The sequence below is a fragment of the Chaetodon auriga genome, chromosome 4 (assembly GCF_051107435.1).
Source record: "Chaetodon auriga isolate fChaAug3 chromosome 4, fChaAug3.hap1, whole genome shotgun sequence".
Classification (NCBI taxonomy): Eukaryota; Metazoa; Chordata; class Actinopteri; order Chaetodontiformes; family Chaetodontidae; genus Chaetodon; species Chaetodon auriga.
In genome coordinates, this window is record NC_135077.1 from 11,940,066 (window position 1) to 11,965,662 (window position 25,597).

The 25,597-nt window shown below is 40.5% G+C and overlaps 1 protein-coding gene across 1 annotated transcript in view; it reads right to left on the reverse strand.

Moving 5' to 3' along the window:
* Positions 1 to 24,408, reverse strand: part of tacr3a (tachykinin receptor 3a) — a 28,286-nt gene extending 3,878 nt beyond the window's left edge. Inside the window, exons 1-4 of the mRNA XM_076727421.1 lie at positions 23,717 to 24,408; positions 19,861 to 20,049; positions 17,393 to 17,543; positions 851 to 1,047 (exon numbers count right to left, since the gene is read on the reverse strand). Coding sequence (XP_076583536.1) covers positions 851 to 1,047; positions 17,393 to 17,543; positions 19,861 to 20,049; positions 23,717 to 24,186 — 1,007 coding nt within the window. The 5' untranslated portion in view covers positions 24,187 to 24,408. The remainder of the gene's footprint in view (positions 1 to 850; positions 1,048 to 17,392; positions 17,544 to 19,860; positions 20,050 to 23,716) is intronic.
* Positions 24,409 to 25,597: the final 1,189 nt, after the last annotated feature.

Sequence of the window (25,597 nt, forward strand, 5' to 3'; positions counted from 1 at the left end):
GACAAGCACAAGGCAGGTGGTAGTTTGGAAAGAGAGAGAGAAAAGGAATGGACAATAAATGCAGAGATTGAATTCAGGTGCCCCTGAAGCTTTTAAAAAGGCAGTTAGTGACGCATGCCTACATGTTTGAGCAGTGATGGAAAAGAGGTAAATTGGTGTTGAGTGCAGTATTTATAGAGAGAGCATTCAGCAGTAAAGTGACAGAATTTGAGGTGCTGGCTGTGGGTCCGTTTCTGAAAGCACTGATGTATTCATTCATCACTGACGCAGTGTTAGACATTTCAGAGAAGGATTAACAATCAAATACACTTTTATGAGTAACTGAATGATGTACTAAATAGATTCACTATTCACTGAAAAAGACAGATTTTCCACGATAATGTTCTCAACTCTGCTGAATTCACAAAAACAATGATTTTATTGTCATATCTACAAATGATTCAAAATGAATGTCATCATTTGTAAGAGTCCACATATTAGTGAGACCTGGACCACACGTAGAAAAAAAATGGAATAAAACTCAGAGGGATGGAAAAGAAATCATGCAACTAATCTTGATAAACTGATTAGTTTTCGTTCGCTGTGGCAGTAAGTTGGATTTTTAACAGTTTATGCATCCCAGATGATTTGACAAGATATAATAAGCTCATTTCTTCCTGTTACCACGGACTCTAAAATTAATGAAACCATGCTGAACTTTTATCTTCTGAATATACACGTAATGGCACTACATTACACTCAGTGACGTGATGTAATAACACAATCAACTCCACTTTGTTGTATCATTTGGTGGCAGTGCTACAGCGGTGAGGTTCAGGTCTTTTAGACTGTAAGCCCTGTTGTTACTCACCTGCTGTTGAGGCAGCAGTAGATGATGGGGTTGTACATGGTGGAGCTCATCGCCAGCCACAGCACTGACAGGTAAACCTGCTGGATATACTTCCACCTGCTCAGACTCTTGTTGAGACCCGTCACAATGAAGTAGACATGATAGGGCAGCCAGCAGAGGGCGAAGGTCACCACTACGATGATCATCATCTTCACCACCTGCGAGAGGGAGAGATTGAGCAATGAAGAAGAGCACTCAGACCTTGTCGACTGTTAACTGAGGATTCCTGTGAGCACTGAGGGAGCAGAGTGAAAGACAGCAGTAAGCCAGAGGAAGTTTGAACAAAAACCAGCACAAATCACTGCGTTTTCAAGGGGGTCCCAGAACAAACACTAACAAGAACAAAACAATGCAGTCTAGCAATCTACTCAATAAGAAAAGAAGAACAGAGCTGCAGGACGGATGCTGTCATAGGAAAAATAATCCAACTATCATTAGAGAAAATACACACAATTTTTTATAAGATAAGAGATGGAAACATTGTAAAATACGACGAATGACGTCAGAGAAGAAGGTAAATTATTCTAATGAAGCCATAAACATAAAAGCTTTTTTCCAAATGGGACCATAAAGTGGAGCTGATCAGAGCATCTTACACAACAATTTGAACTATCAGGGACAAAGAATTGCTTTAAATAATAAGGATAGTGAATGTATTTAGAGATAAACTGATACCAGTGAAATGGTCGTCTCATATCAGGGGGCCATCTGAAAATACCAAGCAGTGCACAATGAAGCATAAAACAAGAACATCTGCAGAGCTCTTATGTCTGACATTGAGAGGAGGAAGATTGGCTTTAAAAACATTTTGATAAACTGTCTCTAAAATGTCAGCGTCTTCCGGTTTCAGAAAAATATGTTGTGAAGTAGGTCTTGCTCTGACATGAAAGGTAAAGCCATGTGAAATGATATAGACCACCGATACCAAAATCAACTTTCTAAAGTGCTCAATGTGGGGTTTAAAAGTCAAGTAAGTCTGGGGTGAAGCCACAAACCCAAAGACTAATGACTAGAAATGATACCTTTCTGGAGAGTCATTACAAGCTAAAACCAGAGAGGCATATTTGGAGTAGAGGTTCTGTCTCATACCAAACATTATCTATATATCTAAAATTTAGTCTTATCGACATTACACTGTGTTGTGTATTCTGTAAAGATAGAGTTAAACAAGTCTGTTGAACATGAACAGGACTGCGAGAACAGATGCTCTAAAACTAATCTGCTATGTAATTGAAATTGAAAAGCTGAACGTAAATCCTTTGGGAACACTTCATTATGGGACAGATTTAACAGAAATCACAATTACGGTAATGCTAATAATAGTTTTAGATCATGAATGTAGCCGAGCTTTGCAAGTGGCATCTTCATCGTTGGGTCTCATTTAAAATGCCATGAAAACTAAACAACCAAAAATGCAAGTTTTTATCATTTTACTAACCTCTCCCCAGACAACAATGTCCATATTTAAATTCTGCACTATCTATGCATAGCTGCTGTGCTACAATTACAGCGGGGAAAGATCTTAGTTATGGTTAAACACTGCTCTTCTTCCTGCTCCACGTTCATTGACCACCCTGACGTCCACAGCCTTACTTTTCACCTTGCAGCATACAGGACACACCACTACTGCGGCTCTGTACCTGTGCTGGCACTGGACATAAACTGTGACCTGAAGACTTGTCTAATATCGGTTAAAAGAAAAAAGAGAACAGTGGAAATCTAAAGTATTTGCAGTATTTTCATCAGAATAATAGGGAAGGTTTATTACCAAGTATTTGCATAACAGAGAGAAAGAACAAAAAAGAAAAATCAAGGACTGCAAAAGTAAAGTCAAAAATATATTATAAAAAATGTGTAAAATCTATAGAAATTATGGAAAATATATGTTTTAAGATGAAAATGGCTGCACAGTGTTTGAAACTAAGGGAGTGGAATGTGCAAATGTTCACAGCGTAAAGGATAAAGAAAATGTGCATTAATCCAAAACATGTGAGTTATTTAACACAAAAACGCAATTAATGACATTTGATCATTGACGTGTAAGCCAGTCTTTAGAATTCTGAAAAGTCTATTTGTCTATCTTCCAGTGACTCTTTCAGTCTATTTCTATTTGGAAGCAAACTGAATGAACTGCTGCAGTTTGTCTCTGGGCGCTATCTGGGAACACAATCCATAATACTGTGTGACTTGTCAGCGGCAGGCTGGAGAGGAACGCTACCAGAGGCAAAACAGACATCAGTGAGTCCCTCCTGAAATCCAAACACAAGTCCTACCACCCCTTGTTTCAAGTGCATGTTTCAAAGACGTTTATAGCATAACGCAAGCCGTGCTGTAAACTGTGCCAGGTGGCTGCGGAACAGCGGTGAAGCAGTCAATTAGTACTTTTGTTTGACAACAGCATGGACGTTAAATGGAGGCTCCAATTCTCTCAAGGAGATATGAGTCGGGCTTGAAACTGATGTGAGAAGAGTAATTGACGGATGTAAAAACCAAAGCAGCTGTAAATGTTTCCATTGAATGTGACGTTCTCTTCCCAAAGAATCCTCCATCTGTGTTACAGCAATGAGAAGAGGGGAAGGTGAAGAGTCCAGTGTTGTGTTTATTTTAAAATAATGCACTGTGTCAAATCCACAGGTCTGCAGTAGTGAAACTGAATTTCAGCTGATGTTCATAGCTAGTTTTAAAGGAACAAGCACACGTTATTTATGTCACACTGATCGACAGCTCAGAGCTCAGAGCAAATACAACTACTGACTGAGAATGACTGAATGAATCTTATGTCAGTAATCAGTTCTTTTTACTTTAATGGGTGACGCTGCATTAATTTATATTCTTACTGTTGTCAACAAATCCCAAAGCCAAGAAATGTGTTAGTACCACTTTCAATACTCTCTCACTTCCCTTCACTGTCTGTCTGACACCTTTTGTTCCAAATCTTTGAAACCGGGTCACAAATGTGTTTCATTTCGAGGAAGACCTTATTAATTCCCTGAAACAGTGGGTCAGTGTAGTTTTTGGCAAATTTTACTCAGACAGGAGCAAATTGTGCATCCGTTGGGGACTATTTTCAGTAGTGGATTAATACATATTTGAAGTTCTAGCAAGAACAGCATGTGTGGGATGGACTGAAAGTAAACTTCAGTGGCCATGTTCATGGTAATGACATTACACTTCATCCAGTGCAACAGTGTGATTACAAGTGATTTTCATCATTTGTTTGATTGCAAGTACTGGAAATCTTGTTGCACTCTTTGGTTTCTTGTTAATGCATTCTTTAAGGCTATGTTGTTCCATCACAAAGGAAGTTTCATCTCATTTCTCAATGGGTTAAATATGTAAATAAACTTGTGGAGGACAAACACACTTGCTCAGTGCTCCTGAACAGTCTATATTTGGACTGAACTCAGTACATATAAGTTATTGTGTATACACAGGATATTTTATATGAGGCTGGCTTCTTAAACATTTGAAGTATGCGTCTGCTTGACCACAGCCTCTTCTGGAGACTACACATACGACAACAGAAGGTGTGAAATTCTATGCAAACTGTGCAAACAGCAGTACAGATGGGAACAAGTGACACTTAAAATATTGTGCATTATACACAGGCAACTAAAAAAAGTTTTTGCAAATGCCAAAGCAGAACATGCATCATTGCCTTGCACAAAATCTTGGTCCCCATGGCCTGGATTTTACTGTATGATAGAAAGACAGAATCCACAGCCTCATCCTCGCACGGCTAACTCAGTGATATTGAAAGAATATCCTGTGAGGCGCAGGAGGTTTAGGTGAACTCATACGGTGGCTTATATAAACATTATTGGACTGTCCTCAGGGCTGTGAGCACATCTAAAACTGTGAGCACATCTAAAACAAAAGAAACACTTATATATGTTGAAAGGTGCTGCCCCCCCCCCCCCCCCCCATTTTGTCTGAGCACATATTTTCAAGTGTGTGTTCATATTAAATGATATTGTTAATGGCAAAAGCATGGCTGCATGTTATAAACTGAGCTGAGTGTGTGTGGACATCAAACAAAAAATATGGTATAATTGTTTCTGCCAGCTGGAAAAAAAAGAAGAAATCATTTGTTTGCATGCCGATTATCCTATGTCACAGACTTCTATCGTTTGCATACACGGTGATTAAGAATTCACTTTGACAGTCACATCAAACTGCTGCAAAATGAGAACGAGAGTAGCACAAAGTCTGGCTGATGAACAAAAGAAAAATGGCTGAACGGAGTGTAATGGGTTTGTGTTTTTAGATGTCTTGTTTGTGGTATATGTTATGCAGTTATGTGTTTTATAATGAAACAAATAGCTAAAGAACAAATGCATAAAAATTTGAGATACAAAGGCATGAAAATGGATTAAAAGACAGAACAGAATAAAAACAACACAAAAGTACAGCAGAGTTAAAAATAATATATTCTATAAGCCGAGGACCGGTAAGTGAAACAGCCATAGCTGGTCACAAGTAAGTAATCTTAAAATGTCTTCAAACCTTCACAGAAGCTTCACACGGTCAACTGAGAAAAACATGCAAATAATGGGTTTTCATTTTCAAGAGTTGTTTATAACCCAGTGGCAGAATTTTGTTTAATCTATAGAGAGGTAACGCTTTTCACCATAACTGCTGTGAAAACTGCAAGTCTCTGTGTGTGTGTGTGTGTGTGTGTGTGTGTGTGTGTGTGTGTGTGTGTGTTGACACCAACTAAATCAAAATTTGTTGTAGTCACACTTATGCTAGCAGGGTACAGGGGACCCAAATGCAGACAGCAAAATGCAGAGCTGGTTCAAAGAAGGCAAGAATCTTTAGTTTTAACTAGGCAACAAAACCCCAAATCACCACAAATATAAATATAAAAAATATAAATGACAGTAGGAAAAGGCTGGAACACTACACACAGGGTACTAAGACAGACTGGAACAGACTGAGGGAGAACACAGACTTAAATACTCTGGGAGGGAAGGTAATGAGGGACAGGTGACTAATGTCACTGATCAACCATCACAAAGGTGAGAAAACACAGGAAGTAAAGCAAAGGATGACACATGAGGAGAAATCTGTCAACATAAAACAGGAACTAACCTAAAAACCCAAAGGTCATGACAGTTGTATAGTGTCACTCCAAACCACATGAACTTTCTGAATGATTTCTAACGACCTACAAACTAGCTGACAGGCCTCAGACTCCTGAGGGTTGATAAAAACAACAAAAGTGGTGATAAAAGCAGTCCTCAGGTGGATGGAGCATGTTTGTGCAGCTCTTGGTTTTCAAAGGAAAAGCTTCAGTCTTGTATTCCTGCTTTATTTTATTGCAGATGACAGACAACCAAGTAAGCAAATTGCCACTGACACTGACTGTGTTCCAGAGCTTTGGGGCATAATGGACAAACGCTGCATCCCCAATTTCTTTGGGCTGTTGTTGGAAACCTCTAGTAGACCAGCAGCAGATGATCACAGTGTTCTTGAGGGCAAAAATAAATGAGGGAGTTAACGATGTAGCTTGGTCCGAGTCCATTAAAGGCTTTGTATATGGGGAGGCAGATCTTAAAATCAATCCTGAATGTTACAGGAAGCCAGTGCAGAGCAGCTAGAACCGGACTGATGAGCGCTCTCCTCTTGATTCTGCTTAATAGTCAAGCTGCAGAGTTTTGAATGAGCTGAATCAGTTTTTCAGCATCTTTTTAATTTGGAAATGGTTGTACTTTATCTGTGTTTTTAGGGTAGAAAAATCATCACCTTGTTGATGTTGGACTTCAAGCTTAGATCTGAGTCCAGGCTAACACCAAGATTTGTACTCCAGGGAGTCAATTTCCCCAGATTATTAAACAGCATCTCTCTTTTTGTTTTAGGGCCAATGAGGAGGATTTCGGTTTTGCCCTCCTTGTACATTGGACATTGTCGTTACTGACTGTGGAGATCAGAAGGGGGTCCTATAATGTGATAACAGTTAAAAAAAAGAAGTGTGAATGTCAGAAAATGTCATACCAGAAATGCTGAAGTTAAAAAACTGATTTGTTCAAAGTGGTTTGCAGTTTAGTACAAATCTCTGTTTGAGTGGACAGGAAATCATTTCAATCAGTAATTTTAAGAAGTTTATATAACATCTTTATGCTGCTGTTGTCAAAATGAACCCACTGTAACTGACATGAATTTAAAATGACAATGACAATTAAAGCATTAGCAAATTTCAGTAAACAAAAACAAAAAACAAAAAAGGAAATATATGAGGCCTTTGAGGTTGCCAGTAAGTATAGAATTATTAGTATTAGAATTGCTTGAACATGTGACACATCTGCATAACTATGATAAAAAGTATCTAAATGACTTTTTTGTAATATTTCACACTTCAGTTATCTTCGCTCTCCTCCCTGACTGGCTGCTCTGTTTTTGTGCTGTGATCAAACTGAGAGATTTTTTAGCCTAGAGAACCAAAATAATTCTCTCTGGCTTTTTATCTATGTTCCTAATGCAGAGGTCATTTTATAAAAGGGCAAGGAAGAGAAGAAAAGTCTAACTACTGAGGGAGCCACATGATTGCACATCACGCACATCTCCAACAACACCCATCTGCCTATGAAGAGGAATCCAAGTGAGGGATGAACTAAAGGAGAGCTGCAGTGAGCAAAAACAAATCAGCCTTATTTGCACTTTCACTGACGGGTTTTGAGGTTACCGTATATGTGTAGTGAGGTTAATAAACATTTATCTTGGCTGAGGTTTCTTTCTACAGTAGGTTGCTGGAAGATATTGATTGCAAACCCACAATACGTTACTTTCTGAATTACACGCCAGCGAAACATTAAAGACTTATAGATGAATTGCTGAAAAACAGCCATGGGACTTTAATTTTTCTATTAGTATGTCACACTAACAGTATGTTCTCCACTAATTATGTAAAGCTCGAGCAAACCAATTTAGACAGACAAAGCAGGGCAAACTAGATTTATACAGCATATTTCATAAACAGGGAAAACAAAATGTGCTTTACATAAAAATAAGAAAGGAAAGAAAGAAAAAGATAAGCAAATGCCACGTCAGCCATCATTTTGACCAAACACTGCAATTTTGAATAATGTCACAGCAGATGCATAATTTCGAATTTTATGAAAATTACCCAGTTAATACAAGTGAGAGTGCGCTTCTTGCATGAAAGTATCTGTGCACATTCAGAGACCCTTTGAAGGTTTCTTACTTGGATTCAACTTGAAAATCGGACACAAACGGGCTCAGACGGGGCACAGGGAATAAGAGCTGAGTGAAGAACAAATACAGGACATTTACATACAGTAAAGCAGACCTTAAAGGCACAACGTCTGATCTGTTTCTACCACTTTGATGTTTTGTGATTTCTGTAGACTACTACAAAGGCCAGTGGGACAAAAACACAGAGAAAAAATGTCATATAATAAGAATAATAATGGTAATTGTACTGTACCCAAGAGTTCTGTAGCGCAGGATTACTGGTGCAATTATGCTAAGAGAACATGAAAAATAACCACAGAGCCATGCAAAATAAAATGTGGGACATTCAGGAAAGACGAAGAGCAAATCTTGTATCCAGCTAACAAGCTAATCTCAAACTTAAGTTAAACAAACAGTTTGGCATCTTGGGAAATGCTCTTATTCACTTTTTTGCCAACACTTAGATAAGAAGACTCTCACATGTGTCTGTAAAATATGAAGCTACAGCTAGCAGCTGGTTATCTTAGCTTATTTTAGCACAAACAGCTAGTCTGTCTCTGTCCAAATGTTAGCTGGTTAGCGCCGGGAGTTGTTCCTGTATTTAAGAGTGACGAGTCACCAACTAACTTATTTCCCTTCCACGGGTGGCGTTCCCGGGTAGCTTTAATGCTACCTGACTTGATGCTGTTATTTAGTTAGTCTGTCTCTCTATTAAGGAACAGTGTCAGACACTTTCCTCTTTTTGGATTTTGTTTTCTCCTTGCAGCAAAACACATGCATGGTCATGCTTCCCGCATGGGCACAGTCACTGACAGCAAACATCTGCATGCAAAATCCTCCTTGCAGTGCATCTGCAGCTAGCTTGCTATGCATGAATGAGTTTGTGTGAGAGCGAGTGAATTACTAGCCAGTTCCATCAATACTAATGCAATATTTTCTCACGCCCATGGCCGTTTTTCTCGCAAAATAACAGGAGGATAGCAGGGAAGTGGATGAGGGATGCCTCACGTGTTGACCATGAGACTCATCGCCACACGTCCATTTTCTCACACAGTGAAAAACTAATTCATAACTGATGATGGTATGAATCCCATGTGTTCTGTAATCTCATTCAGCAGCTCTTCTGGCAGCAGCACAGCGTCTCTACCTCACAGGCAGGAGTGACAGTGAGTTTCTGTGGTTATGAGGTTGCTCTGTGTCTGTCACTCAGAAACCTTTTCATGATAGTTTTTCCGGTTAGCATAATGCAAAATCATTAATGTAATCATACCTAAATATTGAAGCCTTTCTTCATGACAGACTATAATGACATATGTCAGATATGTTTTCTGTGCACCCAAGACAAAGAAGAGTGCGCACACACCTCCAAAATCAAAACACACTATCCTTACTACTAACAAGATTTAAGATGTCTGACAAATTGAAATTTTGATAAAAAATACAACTTTTAATATGATTAATGCGGGTTAGCCCCTGGAGGTAAGTACTACAAATGTGAAAAACAAATCATCATCATGCATTGGTATTTATCCCTGCTCTTACTTATCAGACAGTACATCTTTGATTAATAGTTTAATTTAGCTGCCGAGGTCAGAAGATGAATTGACTATGTCGTTTTTTCATGTGTGAAAGCACCTCTGACATAATCTATAAGAAAAGCATATGTTTTTTCTCATTTACTTTCATTGACTTCACCGACACCACATCTCACAAAGAGTATATGATAGGCCTGCGAGCTGCATGGCTAACTGAGCTAACTAGCTAACAGCAGCTGTTAGCAGTAACGTTGGTGATATGCTGTTCCCTATTGGTTTAGAGCATGAATCCAACATCTGGACAAGTCTTACATATGAGGTGCAAACTGCATCACTGCATCCTGCAGTAACTATTGTCCAAGCCCTTCCATCAGGTTTGAAGTAGATGTTCAAGTGATTGTGTTCACGCCTCTAAAATACAGAGGGTCGACCTACAGCAGCCTGGCCCATAGACACGTGTCTGTGTAATCTAAAGGCTATTTCATATCAATCCTACAAAATGGAAAAAAGGGGACAAAGACAAGAGGAGCGTGTTCTCTATATGTGAAGGTGAAAACTAGACTGCAGGGATTTACTTAGTCCCTTGTGTGATAGGCAGAAATGCTTCAACTGCGGCATGTGGAGGTCAGGGCGCATAGTAGGATTCAGATGCAGTATCAAGATAATACAGGTACCATCCAGTGTCCACGAGCTACAATCAATTTTTTTCATTTTCACCTGTTCCAACCCAGAAAACATAATGACTGCCTGGATTATATGCTCAGTGCCATTTTTTGAATTGTTATGTATTTCGTTTTACTGAACATAAGTAGTAGGGCAATGGTTGGGGTGGATGGTGGGTTGTAAAAATGCTGGACTTTGCATGCACTTGCATTTGGTCCTGCGTGTGGGCAGTCATCCACTTCTCTTTGAATCAATACAGCTGTCTGCATGAGCCGTGTAACGTCTTGTGTTTCACTCGCACTATACAAGCCTGACCTGAGTCTTTTCTCCTGTTTCACAAACGTAATGACAGTGACTGCATGTTGAGCTCCTAGCACTGCTGAAAAGGTGTTATGACCTACTCTGAAAACTGTGCCTGAACACATCCTGTGTGGACACACGGGCGTCAGCCTGCTGCTGCACTGCTACCAAGTGGTTTTCACCCTGTGAGCTGTGTGGAGTATTCATGAAATAAATCCGCCTGCTTTGTGCTTCAAGTCACTTTTTCTGTATTAAACCGAGACCATGGTATTTTTCTAACCTTAACCTTAAAAGTACCGTCAGTGTCTGAACATAACCATAAAAACATTGACCTTTGTGCTCTAATTACCACACGCAAATATTGCAGATATTATAAGCAACCAATGAAATATATATTTGCCTGATTTAGTACATAACAGTAACACTTCTAGGAGAAAGGGTTGGTGGTGGCAAGTGAACGGTGACAAGAAGACGAGTGACATCTTTTTCTTACTTCAGCTGAAGGGTAGCAAGCTATGCTGTCCATAACATGAGGTAGCTGAACTTTACTAATATTATGATAAAGGTGTAAGTTATCCCTCCCTAACAAGTGTAGCAAAGATAACAGCAGAGTGAAGGAGAGGTCAGTGTTTGCCCACACAGCCAAAATAATTCCTCTGCCTTTGCTATAGATGTGAGAGCCTCAGTAACCTGTGTGCAATTAGCTAATTGACTCATTAGCTAGTTTGTAATGAAGGCCTTGCAGTAGACATTATGCACCGCTAGGAGTACAAATATTAGTATTTACTTGTGTTAAAGCAGTGATTCATGAGTAGCTTTCGATTAGTTTTTAAGGTGCTACAAAGGAACAAAATTACAAAGTGACGAGCACAAAAATAATAAAAACAACAGCTGAAAAGAAACTGAAGTAAATACTTTCTACCAACCCACTGTGCTGTGCTACGCCAGAGAGTTTCACATATAAATTAACATGAGCAGTGGGAAATAAATGAGAATAGACGAGAAAAACATTTTTGTTTGCTTTTTTTTTAAGTAATGAAACTCACATGCTAATGAGCTTTTTAATGCATAAAACGGATATTGAGTTAGATTGTAATGGACCAAAACAATCTTGGGGCTAGAGCGCTAGATTTATGTTTCTTCATTAATCCAATAAATGACTGTGCATTAGTTAGCTTAAAGCCACAGTGAGCCCCGCTAATGATTTGACATGTGACACTGTGAAGATAAACCTCAGCAAGTCGCACTCCTGAATGCCACTGAGCGAATAAACAAGAGAGAAACTCAGTTAGCAAAAACAAAAGGTGACAAAAGAAAGATCAAAGCAGAAGAGGAGAAAGGAGTAACTGAAAATTTCCCTCAGTGATAAACAGGTTTGGCCCAGCCTCCTCTCCACAGCTGTGCTCAATCAAGCAATCAAGACTCACCTGCCTACCCAGTAAATAAGCACCAGGGTTTCTGCCAGTATTTGTTGAACTGCGCGATAACAACCAAGAACCTAAAGATTGCTAAGTACCTTTATGTCTTGTCTGCTATGTGCCTTCCTGACTTTCCTTTTTGTGTCTGTTCAGGTGCCAAAGATCCCCTTCATCTACACAATTTACAATGACAACACATTTCATTTGTTATTGCCTCTGTATCCACCGATGGCAACTAAAGCATGAATACACTCAGTGACAGTGGCTCCGGCTCCCTCTTGGCAGTACCTGACCAAGTAATAATTCAAAAATGGGCAAAGAGGTGCGTGAGTGGAGCTGAGGCGGCTGAATGAAGCCTGGTTGGTCACTAATGAGTGAGTTGTATAACAATTCACCCCCGTAGAGACATCATGAAGGGGGAAATTAGCTTTAGAGATCAAAAGTGTTTCATGTACCAGGCTGTGAACATGTTCATGTTTCAGTGTCTCCTGACAGCCTGCAACACTTTCAATACTTTCTCATGCTTTTTTTTTTGATAAAAGTGTGTTTAAGGCTTGTTTACTTTTCAAGACCTGCAACTACCCTGTTTTTAAGAGACGATTAGTGAACAAAGGTGCTTTTTGGACTCAGCAGTTACAAGCTGTTGCAAGAAAGAATGAGGCAACAAAGGTACTGGGGGGCGGGATGGTACCTAAATGAAGTGAAAAGCCTTTATTCTAGCATGGCTTACACCTGACACCAAGTGTTTCAGCAGGTATATTTGCCACGGTGTGAAAAAAAAAAACAGTGTTTCGATTTTTGTCATACAGACAATCACTGGTGAGAAGAAAGAGCTCAGGAGATTAAGTGACTGTCCCCACAGTACTCACCCACAGGTCAGCAATGACTCTCAAAAGAAGGCAGTCGACTCCTGTTGTATAATAGTGTGACTTGGGTGACCTGAAGCAAATTGCTTCTACTGATTTTGATTATGGAATAGACCTGGGCACTTAACTGAGCCCCCCGATGCTTGTCTCTCTCAGGACAGACGGATCTATTGACACCTGTCCTGACAGGATTAGAACAGTCCCATTAGCACTGGAGGTTAGCGTGACGCTCACATACACTGCAGCTTAACACTGCCGCGCTTCATTTCTGGAAAAATCTGATTTTGAAGAGATAATCCTTTCCAATCCATACATCTACACACACATGCACGCACACACGGTACTGTCTTCAGGGAGAAAAGAAGATGGGCGATTGATAGTGCTCACAAGTCGAACACAGTCGACTGTCTGTGAGTGCTGTACTGCGGACTTACATAGGTCATTACAGTTGCACTTGAGATTGAAATTTGTACAGCACAGCCTCAGGCATGAGGTTAAAGCAGGACATCTGTGGCATGGTGATTGTGGAAGAATGGATTAACTCAAAACAATTCATTATTGAGGCTTTCTTGCTTTGTGGATGATGAGAAATCATTGAATGATGGAGCTTTTTCTTGCCTCCTATCACCTCACAACATGTACAACCGGCACAGTAGGTTTGTTGCGAAGGTGAAACACTCGAACATACTTGAGAAAGATCTCGAGAAATAATAGCGCTCTTTATGGGTTATGCTTGTACAAAACCATAGCTTCCTGCATCATTACTTCAGTCCACCCATTAATTACATCATAATGACCTTCACCACCATCACCTCTGCAGCAAAGAATTAATTACTCTGTCAGTCTTTTGAGTGAGTGACTAACTCTTCAATACGCATTGGTCATAGAACCATTTTTTGACATGCTAGCAGCATGAGTCCAGGCATGACAGCGCCAGTTGGTCTGTACATCTTGATTCTGACTAAAACATCTCAAAGACTGTTTTCCATGAGGGTTAGTGGAGACATTCATGATCCCCAGAGGATGAATCATTGTGACTTTGTTTGAACAAAATATACCAACAACTATTGATTGGACTGCTGTGGAATGTGACACATTTATGTCCCCTCAGGATGAATTGGAATAACTCTGAATATGTCCAATACTTGGTTTAAATACCTGCAAAAAGACGCTCTAATCAGCTTCTTCTCTGATATGTGTTTAGGGCTAATTAGCAAATGTTAGTTAATTAACACACTAAACTATGATGGTGACATCGGATGACTTTACACCTGTTTACTGTCAGTGTCTATCAGTGCAGCCATGTTAGCATGCTAATGGTAGCACGTACACTGTATGTAGTCTTGGTCAGTTAGTCCCTTGTGTATTGTGTATTAAGATTCCTGTCAGTTCGTGAGTGTTTCCCTAGATTACCTTTGTGTGGGACTGGACCTTGCATGCCTTTTTGTTGTTGTTGTTATTTGAACTCTATTCCCTTTTCATTGGAATTTTTTTGCCTTATGGATTCACTGTTTTTGGTTTTGACCCGCACCGGCCTCATCCACACATAAGTCTTTGTTTGGTTTTCTTTTTGCAAATGCATTTATTGAACTGCACCAGCTCCACCCTTTGTTCGGTCTGCATTTGGGTTTGAGTTCTTTTTTTTTTGTGGACACCAATACAACAGAAATCTAGTGGTTAGTGTTACATATATAAGGTTTTACTGAGTTCATCAGTTTTTCAGTATGGACACTGCACTTTCAAAATAATTATTTATTGAGTGTTTTGGAGTCTGCTGTGTGGAACACAGTGAAAACATCAGTTTTACTTAGTTTTGTGGTGCTTGGTGGTGTTGCCCGGGGCTGTTTTCTCCTTTCTGTAACATTTTCTGACCAGAGGCCGGCAAGCACAAACCTCTCAACCTGCATGACATTCATCCCCCAAAATAAGACACCGTTCAATGTAAACCAGGGATGAGAACAGAAGAGGGGTTGAGAGACAAACATGCTTCATCTCCAATTTCATGCTAAAATGTTCAAATTCATATGCGCAAACACACATGCAAACGGCTTGTGAAGTCAGCACTGGAATCAACAACAAAATGCAGGCTGTATGCCTGAATACGCCTGTGTGCAAACAACAAAGCAAACGCAGACGCAAATATTCCTTTTCTCTCATTGATCTTCACAGTTACAGAAGGGACTACCACACATATCCATTTTCTGTCCAGAAGACTCAGAAATAATGACCACTGTGGTGATGCCACTATTGATTCTTAGCAAAAAGGTGAAAGCACATAAAGGCAAAGACTCTGCACTCTCAAGTAACAATTGTATGGGTGCTAGGGAGCTCAGGCAGCCACAGGAAAGAAAACATGCAGCTGGGTGACAAATTGGAAACACTGTGTTGTTTTCTAATGACGATACGATATAAGGAGGAACGGACATAATGTCAAAGCATAGATTTAACCAGCAATTCCTGACTGTACGTCTCTTGGTGTTGTCTGACGGCCCTTATAGGTTTTGACCACACAGCTGTTTAACAAAGTGATATAAAGCAGGCAGGAAAACATATTGACTGATCGACATTATGGCAAACAGACTGAAGATCACACAGCAGCACAACAGGAAGTTCACCGACATTAAAATGGCCCCTGGACATGCACGCAAACACCGCCAAAATAAAATGACAGAAAACAGAAGCAACAAAACTGTAAAAACTAAACAGACAATACAAATTGGGTTAGCCAATAACACATCCTGTCTTGTTGCTTGCAGTGACCAGTCACCATCCGTCGTTTCACACCTGTGCTGAGTGAGCCTATAATGAAAGCTGTGTCAGTGGATCAAATGTGAGTATTTGGTGGCTATGAGTGGACTTACCCACTATCTCATATCCTTTTTTAAACAGTATCCCGTAATTAATAGGTAATTAACGTCCAGTTTAATATAAATTAACTTAAATGAAGACATTTGGAATATGATGGCTAATGATGAGGTACTCATCAGCTCATCTGGCACGGCTATAGGAGTAACCACTCAACAGAGGACAGTAAAGAATTTTTCCCTAAGACAGTAAAGTCAGTGAAGGACCTGGGAGGTGTGGTGATTGCACAAGCCCTTTTGCATGACCCTGTGATAGATTAGACATGATTAAGTGTCTTCTACGGTGGCCAGATATGCAAGAAAAGGATGCAGTGCCACACATGCTACCCAAAATGCTAGAAAATGAGTTAGCCTCTATTTGCCTTTAAATTGTTAAATAGCTTCTTCTTCTTCCCTGTGTGTTTTATTGCAGAGGTGAAGTAGTTAGACTTTAAATCTGAGTTACATTTAATTTGAATCTTAACCAGTGTTTGCTTGGAACTGTTTCACCATGCAAGCATAACATCTATTGTGAATTAACTGACCCTGCTCGCTCCAAGTGTGATTTTATGTGTCTGTGATCCTGCAGCAGTTGATTTATTTGCCTTTATCACAATCTTATGACCTAGTAGCCTGCAGCAAGATGTGTTTTGGTTATATATGGTGTCTTGAGCATGTCTTGAATGAGCTCCTCACTCCTGTAACATAGAGGTCTTGGTGTCAGATATGGCTACCAAAATGCAGCCAAACTCAATGCCTTGAGACACTGTTGGTCTTCAGAGCTTGTGCCTGTCCAGACGCATGAACAAACAGCTGATTGAGGACAAGAGACAGCCACAAAGGTTGTGTGCAATCAAGGTTTTCTTCCCTGAAATGTTCACAGTGCAGTGGTTCTACCTGCTGCACACAGTCATTATTTTTTTCATCTGTAACTGATGTTTTTAAGTGTAAAGTAATAAGTGCCCTTGAGCTTTCACTGCCTGACAGAGAAAATTAGAACTGATTACAACAAGATTATTTCTCTTGTCAACCTCAACTCTCGGAATTCAATGTCATTTTCCTATTTTCCATGTATTACTTTAAAGGTCTCTATGTTGCCCTACTGCATGTCTAAAACCTTTAATACTATTTTGGTCAATTTATCTTAATATTATTAAGATGTAAAATTGCACAAAATCATTAATAGGGAGTTGCTGTAAAGAAGAATGATATTTATTAGCGCTTAACAACAGATTACCATGACCACAGGACAAGCAGCAGTTAATTAGATTTGGTGGTGGTCTGGGATTTCCCCCTTTAGACAATAAAAGTTATTGGCAACAGCAATTAAATTAACAGAGATAAAGGCTTAAGTCCACGTCCTAAAGGTGAATATACAGTAACAGTAAGTAGATAAGTGTTCTGGCTGGGTAAATGCTCTCTGAATGCCTTGAACCTTTACAAAAACCAATCCCTTTTTTTCTTTAAAGGCAGATAAATGTCAAAATGGCATATTGGCTTTTCCTATTCCACGCAGAATATAAAGTGAGATAATAGTAACCTGAACCAGCTCAGTGGCAAAAAAATGATTCCTGCTGGTCTGACTTGTAGTGTTCATAGATGATCATGTTCACAGCTTCTTATTGGACTGCCCCCGGCTCAAATCTGAATGAATGTTGGACTATTTCCCCTCAAACATGCTTACCTTCCTTTTAGCCCTGAGCTGTCCATGATAGTTATCAGATGAATCTCCGGGGATCTCCCCTCCCCACAGAGTCACCCCCACGATGGTGTAAGTGATGCCCATCACCACTAAGGGCAGCATGTAGACCAGGACTGTTACTATGATATGATACCTTGGAGGAAACCAGAGGAAAGAGAGTTTATAAAATATTCATACCCAAATCTCATTTCATACACAGAATATAGATTGTATATGTCGAAGCAGGTTGAGCCGTGTGTAGTTACGGTACCTGTTGAAGATGAACGTAGCTTTAATTCAGCTTTTGAGTGTCGACACTAATTGCTACATTGTAACTAATTGAGAAGCAAAATCAGCCATTTGAACAAGTGCCCAAAAACATCATATATATGGTTTAGTTCAAGTGACTGTTGTAATTATGGATGCAAAGTCAGGAAGTGGTCCGGGTGGATGGATGGGTCAACAGAATACCGGGCTCCAGTAGAGGATAAGGTTTGTTTCCTGTCGACAATCAACATATTTTTGTGCCCAAACTTAACCAAACCACAGTGTAGCAGAACTTGCCTCATCATAAAACAGATTTATTTCTCAGCAGTGATTTGTAGATTTGTTTTGGAAAATATGCTGTCCTGCCGACGGAGGTGTCAGAAAGACAGAAGAAAACGCTTTGTCATTCTGGAGAAAATGGACAAACAACATGTTTTGTTGACACTGTTTAATTTGGAGGGCTTGGGGAATTGGTTTCATAATTGCCTCTTTGTTCACTTGTACCGTTGTTACTCAGATTACAAAACGTTGTTGTAGAGTGTCAGTTTTCACCTGGTGCAGCTTTCCAGTTATGTGGGAGAAAACCATATCACCTGAAACCTACAAGAGACTGATTAATTAGGAAATATGCATATTCAGAGTTAAATAAGATCGATATCACTCTCATGTCTTTATAGCAAATACGAAGCTACAGCCAGCAGTCAGTCTGGTGAGCCAGTTGATTCAGGAATAAGGTTCTGGCATAATGTACAGCGTGGAAAAAACGTCTAATTCCAGTATTTTTTAACAGTATCTATCAACTGATGTGGTAAGGGGTGTTGGTTCGGTAGCCATCGCTGTCAGTGTTTGTGTATTTTTGGGGCCTGCTGGAGTGATCTTGGGTAAGACTGAGCTGAACTTGTTCTCATGTTGGATAATATCCACAGTTGGCTCTGGTGGGAGCTCCTGAGTGTTTCCCCATCCCAACTGGGATCCTCATATTGCTAGCATGCACTCGACATCCCATTGCCTGTCGGTACTCATACTTCACCAGCAGCAGCTTCCAGCAGCAGTCGCCTCACAGAAAGTTCCCTGATGCCTTTGGTGACAAGCAGATGTGTATTTCTTTCTGACTGGATTCAAGAGGCAGTTGAACATAACTCGAACAGGCAAGAAGAAGGAGATCAAGCTGACAGTATTATTATTACAGTAGCATAAAGTAAAAGACAGATTTATCAGTAATATTTCAGTTCTTAAGTGGTTGTATAACATTCGGGTCTTTCTTTCCTGTGGACAATATGCTTGCACCCCTCGTGTGGAGTTACCAACAAACGTGATCCATCACGGCGATAACTCGCAGAAAGACTCAAATGAGAGTTTCAAAACAAATCTATGTATTAAAACCACAGTCAGCACCCCTTGACTGGCTCCAAAGACTCCAGAGAGGTGCTGTGCCTTGTGCAAGAAAAGCAGAGATTGAACCAACAAGACATTTTTTTTGACCTCTGGACAGAGCCTAGCTAGATGTATCTCCTGTTTCCTGCTTTTGTGCTATGCTGAGCTAACCTGCCACTAGCTGTATTTAATGTACAGACATAAGAGAGATATCAATCTTCTCATGTAGCTCTTGGAAAGAAAGCAAACAAGGGTGTACATCAAAACGTCAAACTGCTCCTTCAATAAAAAGAGAGCAATCTGTGTGATCACATGTGAAGTCGCTAACATTTGATTGTATGTCTAATATAACCTGGAGAAGATGTATCACACACAACACGATCATAAATGAGAAAAACATCAAGAAAAAAAATCTTGAAAATCCTGCAAAACTTCCATCTTGGCAGAAAGAATAACAGAGAGAATTTTCTGTTATAGTAAAGCAACTTATTCCCTCATGTGTTCTGATTAATAGTGACTGTGATTGTCAGTATGGTGTGTCACAGGTGATGTGCTCCCACTGTAAATATAATAAAAACAGTTTCCTTTGGCTCTTCTCACATTAGTTTCTCTCATTTTTCTCACCACTCTACTGAGAAAACAGTTCACAAACACGTGTGCAAATTACATCTTAATTACGTTAATTACACTGTAATTAATTTGCATAAAGCAGCATGTTAAAATAAGCTGCATGAAGACATAGCAGTTGCAGCGGTAAGCTGACGTGGAAAGAACTGAGATACACTGAATACAGTTTGTGTAAAAGCAAGTAAAAACGAAACATTACTCACATGAAGGAGTCGTCGGCCATGCGGGGCCAGGACACGTAGCAGAGGGTCCTGCGGGGCAGAGTTCGGGTGGTGGAGAAGTAGCAGAGAGGGAAGGCCAGGACCACGGCCAGACTCCAGATACAGACGATGACTCCTGTGGTGGCCTTCGCCGACAGACGGGGTTTCAGGGGATGGATGATGGCCATGTACCTGCAGGTCAGAGGTCAGGAGGTTGAAAAGGCATAACTGCGCTTAAAACCTCAACAACATATTACATTTTTGATCAATCTCCAACCAGGAGAAATGCATTATAGATTTAACAAGCGAGACCTGGCCCTATATGTTTTTTCAATTTCTGTTTATTCAGGTACTTCATATAATTTTTTACTCAAAGTTTTAGAGTTTTGACTCCTTAAAATTAAGTAATATGTACTTGCACAGGTTATGGCATTTGAGTTGGAGAGAGTCTTGGATTGTTTGATTTAAAGGTTTTTCAGTGGCCTGTGGAGGTAAAAGTTAAGGGTATTTCACAAGAAAAATGAAAAATAGTAAAGTAATATTCTGCAAAAGAAATGTATTTTTTCTATATTATCACTTTAATAATGTTGCCACCCCTCAGCACTGCTGTATGTGGTTAAGTCTGAAAATAAATTATCCAACCTGAAAATCAATGGATGATTCAACCATTTTAACTTTATTTTTCTATATTTCATACTGTATTTAATTTTCTGCAGCCTGTAAAAGTCCTATTGTGCTGCGGTGTTTGACTTTCAGGGAAACTGATGGATGACTCTTTCCAAAAAAAACTGTGATGAGATTTTGTTTGAACCACACAAAGAAACATAAATGATGGGAGATTATCAGACGAGCATGAACCCATGTCAGGATGCAGCATGATTTTCAATGGGTGGTTACGCAGGCTCAGAGCCGCTAATTCAATCTTCATAAGACGGTAAAGAATCGACCTTGTCCTGTAACCTCAGTGACTGGAACTCTCTGAGGGACAACAACAAAGATGCCCCATCTATTCACCAGTAATTGCTTGCCATTATTCTGAGTGTCTCGCTGGGCTTTGTGGATGGCAGTGTGTGAATAGCTTGTTAGATGCCCAATCAAGTATGTGCCACAGCAGTCTGGAGTTATTTGGGATCCACCTCACACAATGGCGGCTGATCTAATAGACTTGCAACCACTGAACAATAATCACAATGTAACGGCAGGAACTCTTGAATAAGATGAATATGATTACACGTCAAAACACATTCACCGAAGTGTCAGCAACAACTGGCCATGTTCACAGAAACATTACAGCAGCAAATTAATAAATCTTTTTTTTTTTTCAACCTGGGACTCTGTCGCTGCAAAAAGCTTTCAGACGCATTGTTTTGAAAGCGTGTCACTGTGGTGTAACACCACCAGCTAAACACTCACTTCATCACCGCCTGCTGTTTGACTAGCAGAGATTACGTCGGATGAGACTTCCAGCACAAGTAGCCAAACATTAGGCGCACAGCTAAACGTCTCAGAGCGGAGGAGTATGTTTAATGTTTCTGCCTCCCTCACTTCACAGCATCACACAGCAGAAAATACTTAAAGGGTAAGTTCACCCAAATTACACTCACAGTACCACTAATGGTTGTCATGAAGATTATTTTGTTTTTTTGGACATTAAGAGATCCACCTCAAACATTTCTGCTGTCACCACAATTCAGTGCTGACAGGAGTCAAATACTTCTTCAATATTTAAACATCTTTTTCCAGGGGAGCTTCTGAGAGTAACTCCAATATATAACTTCGGGGAAAGCCTGTGAATTATCCAGAGTAACAGAAACATTGCCTCTGGGAAGACGCTGAGCTGTTGTTGAATTTATAAGAAGTCATTTTTCCATTGCTGTTTGAACAAGAAACCACTCCATTAACTTTTGCTGTAATGGGGTGGAGGCAGAAATCACACAAACTGGAAACCAATATTTTCATGATTTTATAGTGAACTGACCCTTCATGGAAAACAGCACCTTTTATTCTCAGAGATGTATGTCCTTCGTCTCCTTCTGCAGTTCTCCCTGCACGTATATATACAGGTGAAGTAATGGTGTGACAGTACAATTTCAACACGAGGGGAAAAAAAGGTGTGAGAAATGAAAAAACATCACCAGCCGTGGTATCATAAAGAGCTTTGAGGCTTCGCCAGTTCCCTTTCACACAGCAACCTGAGTGTATTTTGCTGCAGAGCCTCAGGAAACATGCTTGGCAGCACAGAGTCTGCAGGAAGGACAAATTCACAGACGATCACGAACTGTGGCCTCATGCCATTTCAAGACATCAGAGCGGAGACAGCACCATACTGAGGTTACAAAAAGCATGACCGGAGGTTACATCTACATTGCGTAGGTCATGCCGATGTTCTCTTTCTCAGTACACAGTTGACAGAATCGAATGGACACTGCAGACCAAAAATACAAATGCATGGAAGTTGCTGTGGAGGAGCCAAAATGAGCACGGCCTCAGGAAATACACTGTTTCCTTTGTGTGTCAAGGAGAAGTAGTGGAGGAGGAAAACACCTCACACAGTATCACAACACACTGTGACACTTGTATTCTGCAGACACACACTGTATCTGCATGCAACTTCTACATGCTTTTTGTGTTCATTATGTTCGGCCTGTGGCTGCTTCCTTCATCAGTCTAATCCCTTTATTCAACCACGATGACGTATGATGGTCCACTGATCAGTATCAAAGCCCTGCTGATGGTGATAACAGCATCACCACATTACTGGAAACCACAGGCGAAGGAAACGAGAGCGGGATGGAGGAAGAAAGAAAGAAAGAAAGAGGTGTGAAAGAGCAAAGAAGATAAATAATGAGTGACAGAACAAGAGAGTCAGAGAGCGTAAAGGCATGGAGGAAAGGGTGATCTTTCTAAGTTGCTGGCACAGAAAGAGTCATTTGCTGCAGTGCAGACTCTTTGCAAAACAACAGCTTTGGCAGTGAAACGGAAAAATAAATGTGTGGAACAGGCCCATGGTGGGTGCGACGGCAGTACCCCTGCTGGGAAACCACCTTTCCACTATAATAATGCAAATGACAAACAAGGAGCTCGCCCCTCCTCCACTGGGAGCTGAAATAAATGTATAATTAAATCAGCAGGGAGCAAAAACTCAGATGAAATAATGTGGGGACAAAGTCCACATAAGATGCCCATCAGTGGAGTTTAAATTCCAGTGATGGAGACTCCATATAAGTAAATTATTATGAGCATGAGGGCACAAGCCAGTACATCAAATGACTTTAATTGCGTGAGCCTCTCCAAATGGAGCACGGTTTGTCTTCAACCAAGACAAAACACTGATTTGACTTTTCTTTTTAAGCGCTAGATTTAATTTTCCACCACTGCTGGTGGAAGGCAGCAAAGCCAAGTGGAATAATCAGAAAGGAGATGCCCATAAAATCATGCGTGAAGCACTTGAGATCAAAGTGTTCAGATGACAAGGACTTTTTTTCCCTTTTTTTTTTTTTTTTTTTTTACTAGCTTGAAATATTAATGTTCTCTGTATGTGGTCCGAATTGCTTCTTTGATGATTGAGATGTGTTGAAGGTTGTCTGAATAAAAACTGAATACTCTACTTCAGTAGCTTTACTGCTTTTTCCCCTTTTTTCCTTCAGTACAGAAACTAAAACTGATTACACATTTATCCCAATAAAGAAAAGATTTACACAGAGACGAAACTGAGAAAAACAAAAACAAAAAAACAATACATTTACCCACACATGGAACTGATCGCCTAGGCTATAGAGAAAGAAGGGTGGTGGTGGTGGTGGCGATGTAACATCATCACTCATTCGTTAAATGTTCTTGCAGCATTTCGTAAGCCCACCTGTCCACAGCTATCGCAGTCATGGAGTAGATGCTTGCAAACACGGATGTGACCGGGAAGAAGTTGTGGAATTTGCAGTACGCTTCCCCGAAGTACCACTCCCCGTGTGCAGCGTAGACAAAGTTTATCAAAGTATTGAACGCGGCCATTGACGCGTCCGAAAACGCCAAGTTTAGGAGAAAGTAGTTCGTCACTGTCCTCATACGCTTGTGGGCAAGAATGATCCATATCACGATGAGGTTTCCAAACACCGCCACCGCCAGCACGAAGCTGTAGGCTACGGACCAGAGAGCGACGCGCCACGGCGGCTGCTCGAACGGGTTGGTGTAGTTCGTCGTTATGTTGGATCCGTTTTGTGGAGCCGCCATCCTCTTCTCCTTTGCCCTGATTATAATCAATGCGTTGGTTGTTTTGGGAGTCTGATCTACGCACTGATGTGCCAGGCTAGAATAGTGGGACGGGAATTGCATATGTGCACCATGACGCGCAACTTATACACTTCACCATCCCGGAAAGATTTCCTCCCCAGAACCCTGCAGTGGTGCGTCCACCCGCTCCGCACTTTTCAGTCTAAAGAAATACTAAAGAAAATGCGGTTAAACTGCAAGTGTCCGTCAGTGCCTGTTGAATGTGGGTGTGAGTGCGCAGCCTCTACTCCAGCAGCAGCAACAGACGGGGCGCCGTGCGCACTCAGTGACGCGCAAGTGGCACAATTGTAGAAAGAGATTGATTGATACTCATGGCTGCTGTTTAAACTCCATGAATAACGGATGGGCCAGGCTGTCTGTCTCCGCGGTGTGTAATCAGTCAGCGCGCTCTCTGTTCTTGTATCACCGTGACCCCACAGCAGATAGATGATCTTGTGTCAGCAGCATTTCAAAGGAGACACAAACAGGATATTGAAATGTTGCAGGCAGCGTGTGTGCAGCGACACATTTCTTTTCAGCTCTTAGATGTGGTGTCAAAGGACTTCATACTTCAGTGCCATCTCCTCCTGTTCAGTTTTCTTCATGCAGTCAAATTGCATGTGACTCCTGGTGTTACGGTGGTCCGGCCTCTGTGTTAATGCTTCTTTGACTCCGGCCTTAAATTATCCCCGCGGTGCACATGAGAGCGTAGAAACGTGCAGTGCTGTATCGCCGTGTTGGTATGGCTGCGACTCTCCCCTTTTCTGTCACATCAACATTCACAACTAACAGGCTGATGTCCCCTCTAGACACCGAACTGCTCACATCGGATAAACCTCCTTCATCTGCTTCCATAGCCGTCAGTGCTATGGTAACCTCTACGCGGGTATATTTACATGTCTTCCATGGCTGATCATATCCAATCTATCAGTAATACTTCTCAGCAGACAACTGTTTCTCACAAGATGTTAGCGGGAACCCATTCATTTACTTCCTTGAAAGACATTCCCAGCTATGATGTAATTTTAGTCTATGGCTCCAGTTCTTAGTTAAACAGATTTTCCTTATATTTCAACCTCGAATAGTTTTATGTCACCAATTTAAATGCAGAATTAGAATATGCAATGCTGCATATAAATTTGAGAGAGAAGTCATCAGATGTTTTCCCTTCACCACACTAGAATACACTGCAGGTGAATGCAGGCTTTGCAGTTTCTGCAGGTATGATAAATCCTTCTGTTGGCACAGCACAGCAAGGCCACCATGTTTTTCCATTTCACTCTTCGTGAAATTCATCTTTGTTTACAAAGAGATATGGATACATAAAAAGCTGCAAAAGGTAATGAAAAAAAGAGTATTGATACAGCGTCCATCACATCATAGTCTTATTCTCACTGTTCACATGATGCTCTCGAATGCATCTTACAGTTAAGTAATGAATGTGTGTGTAAGAATTAAGAACTCACTGAATCAT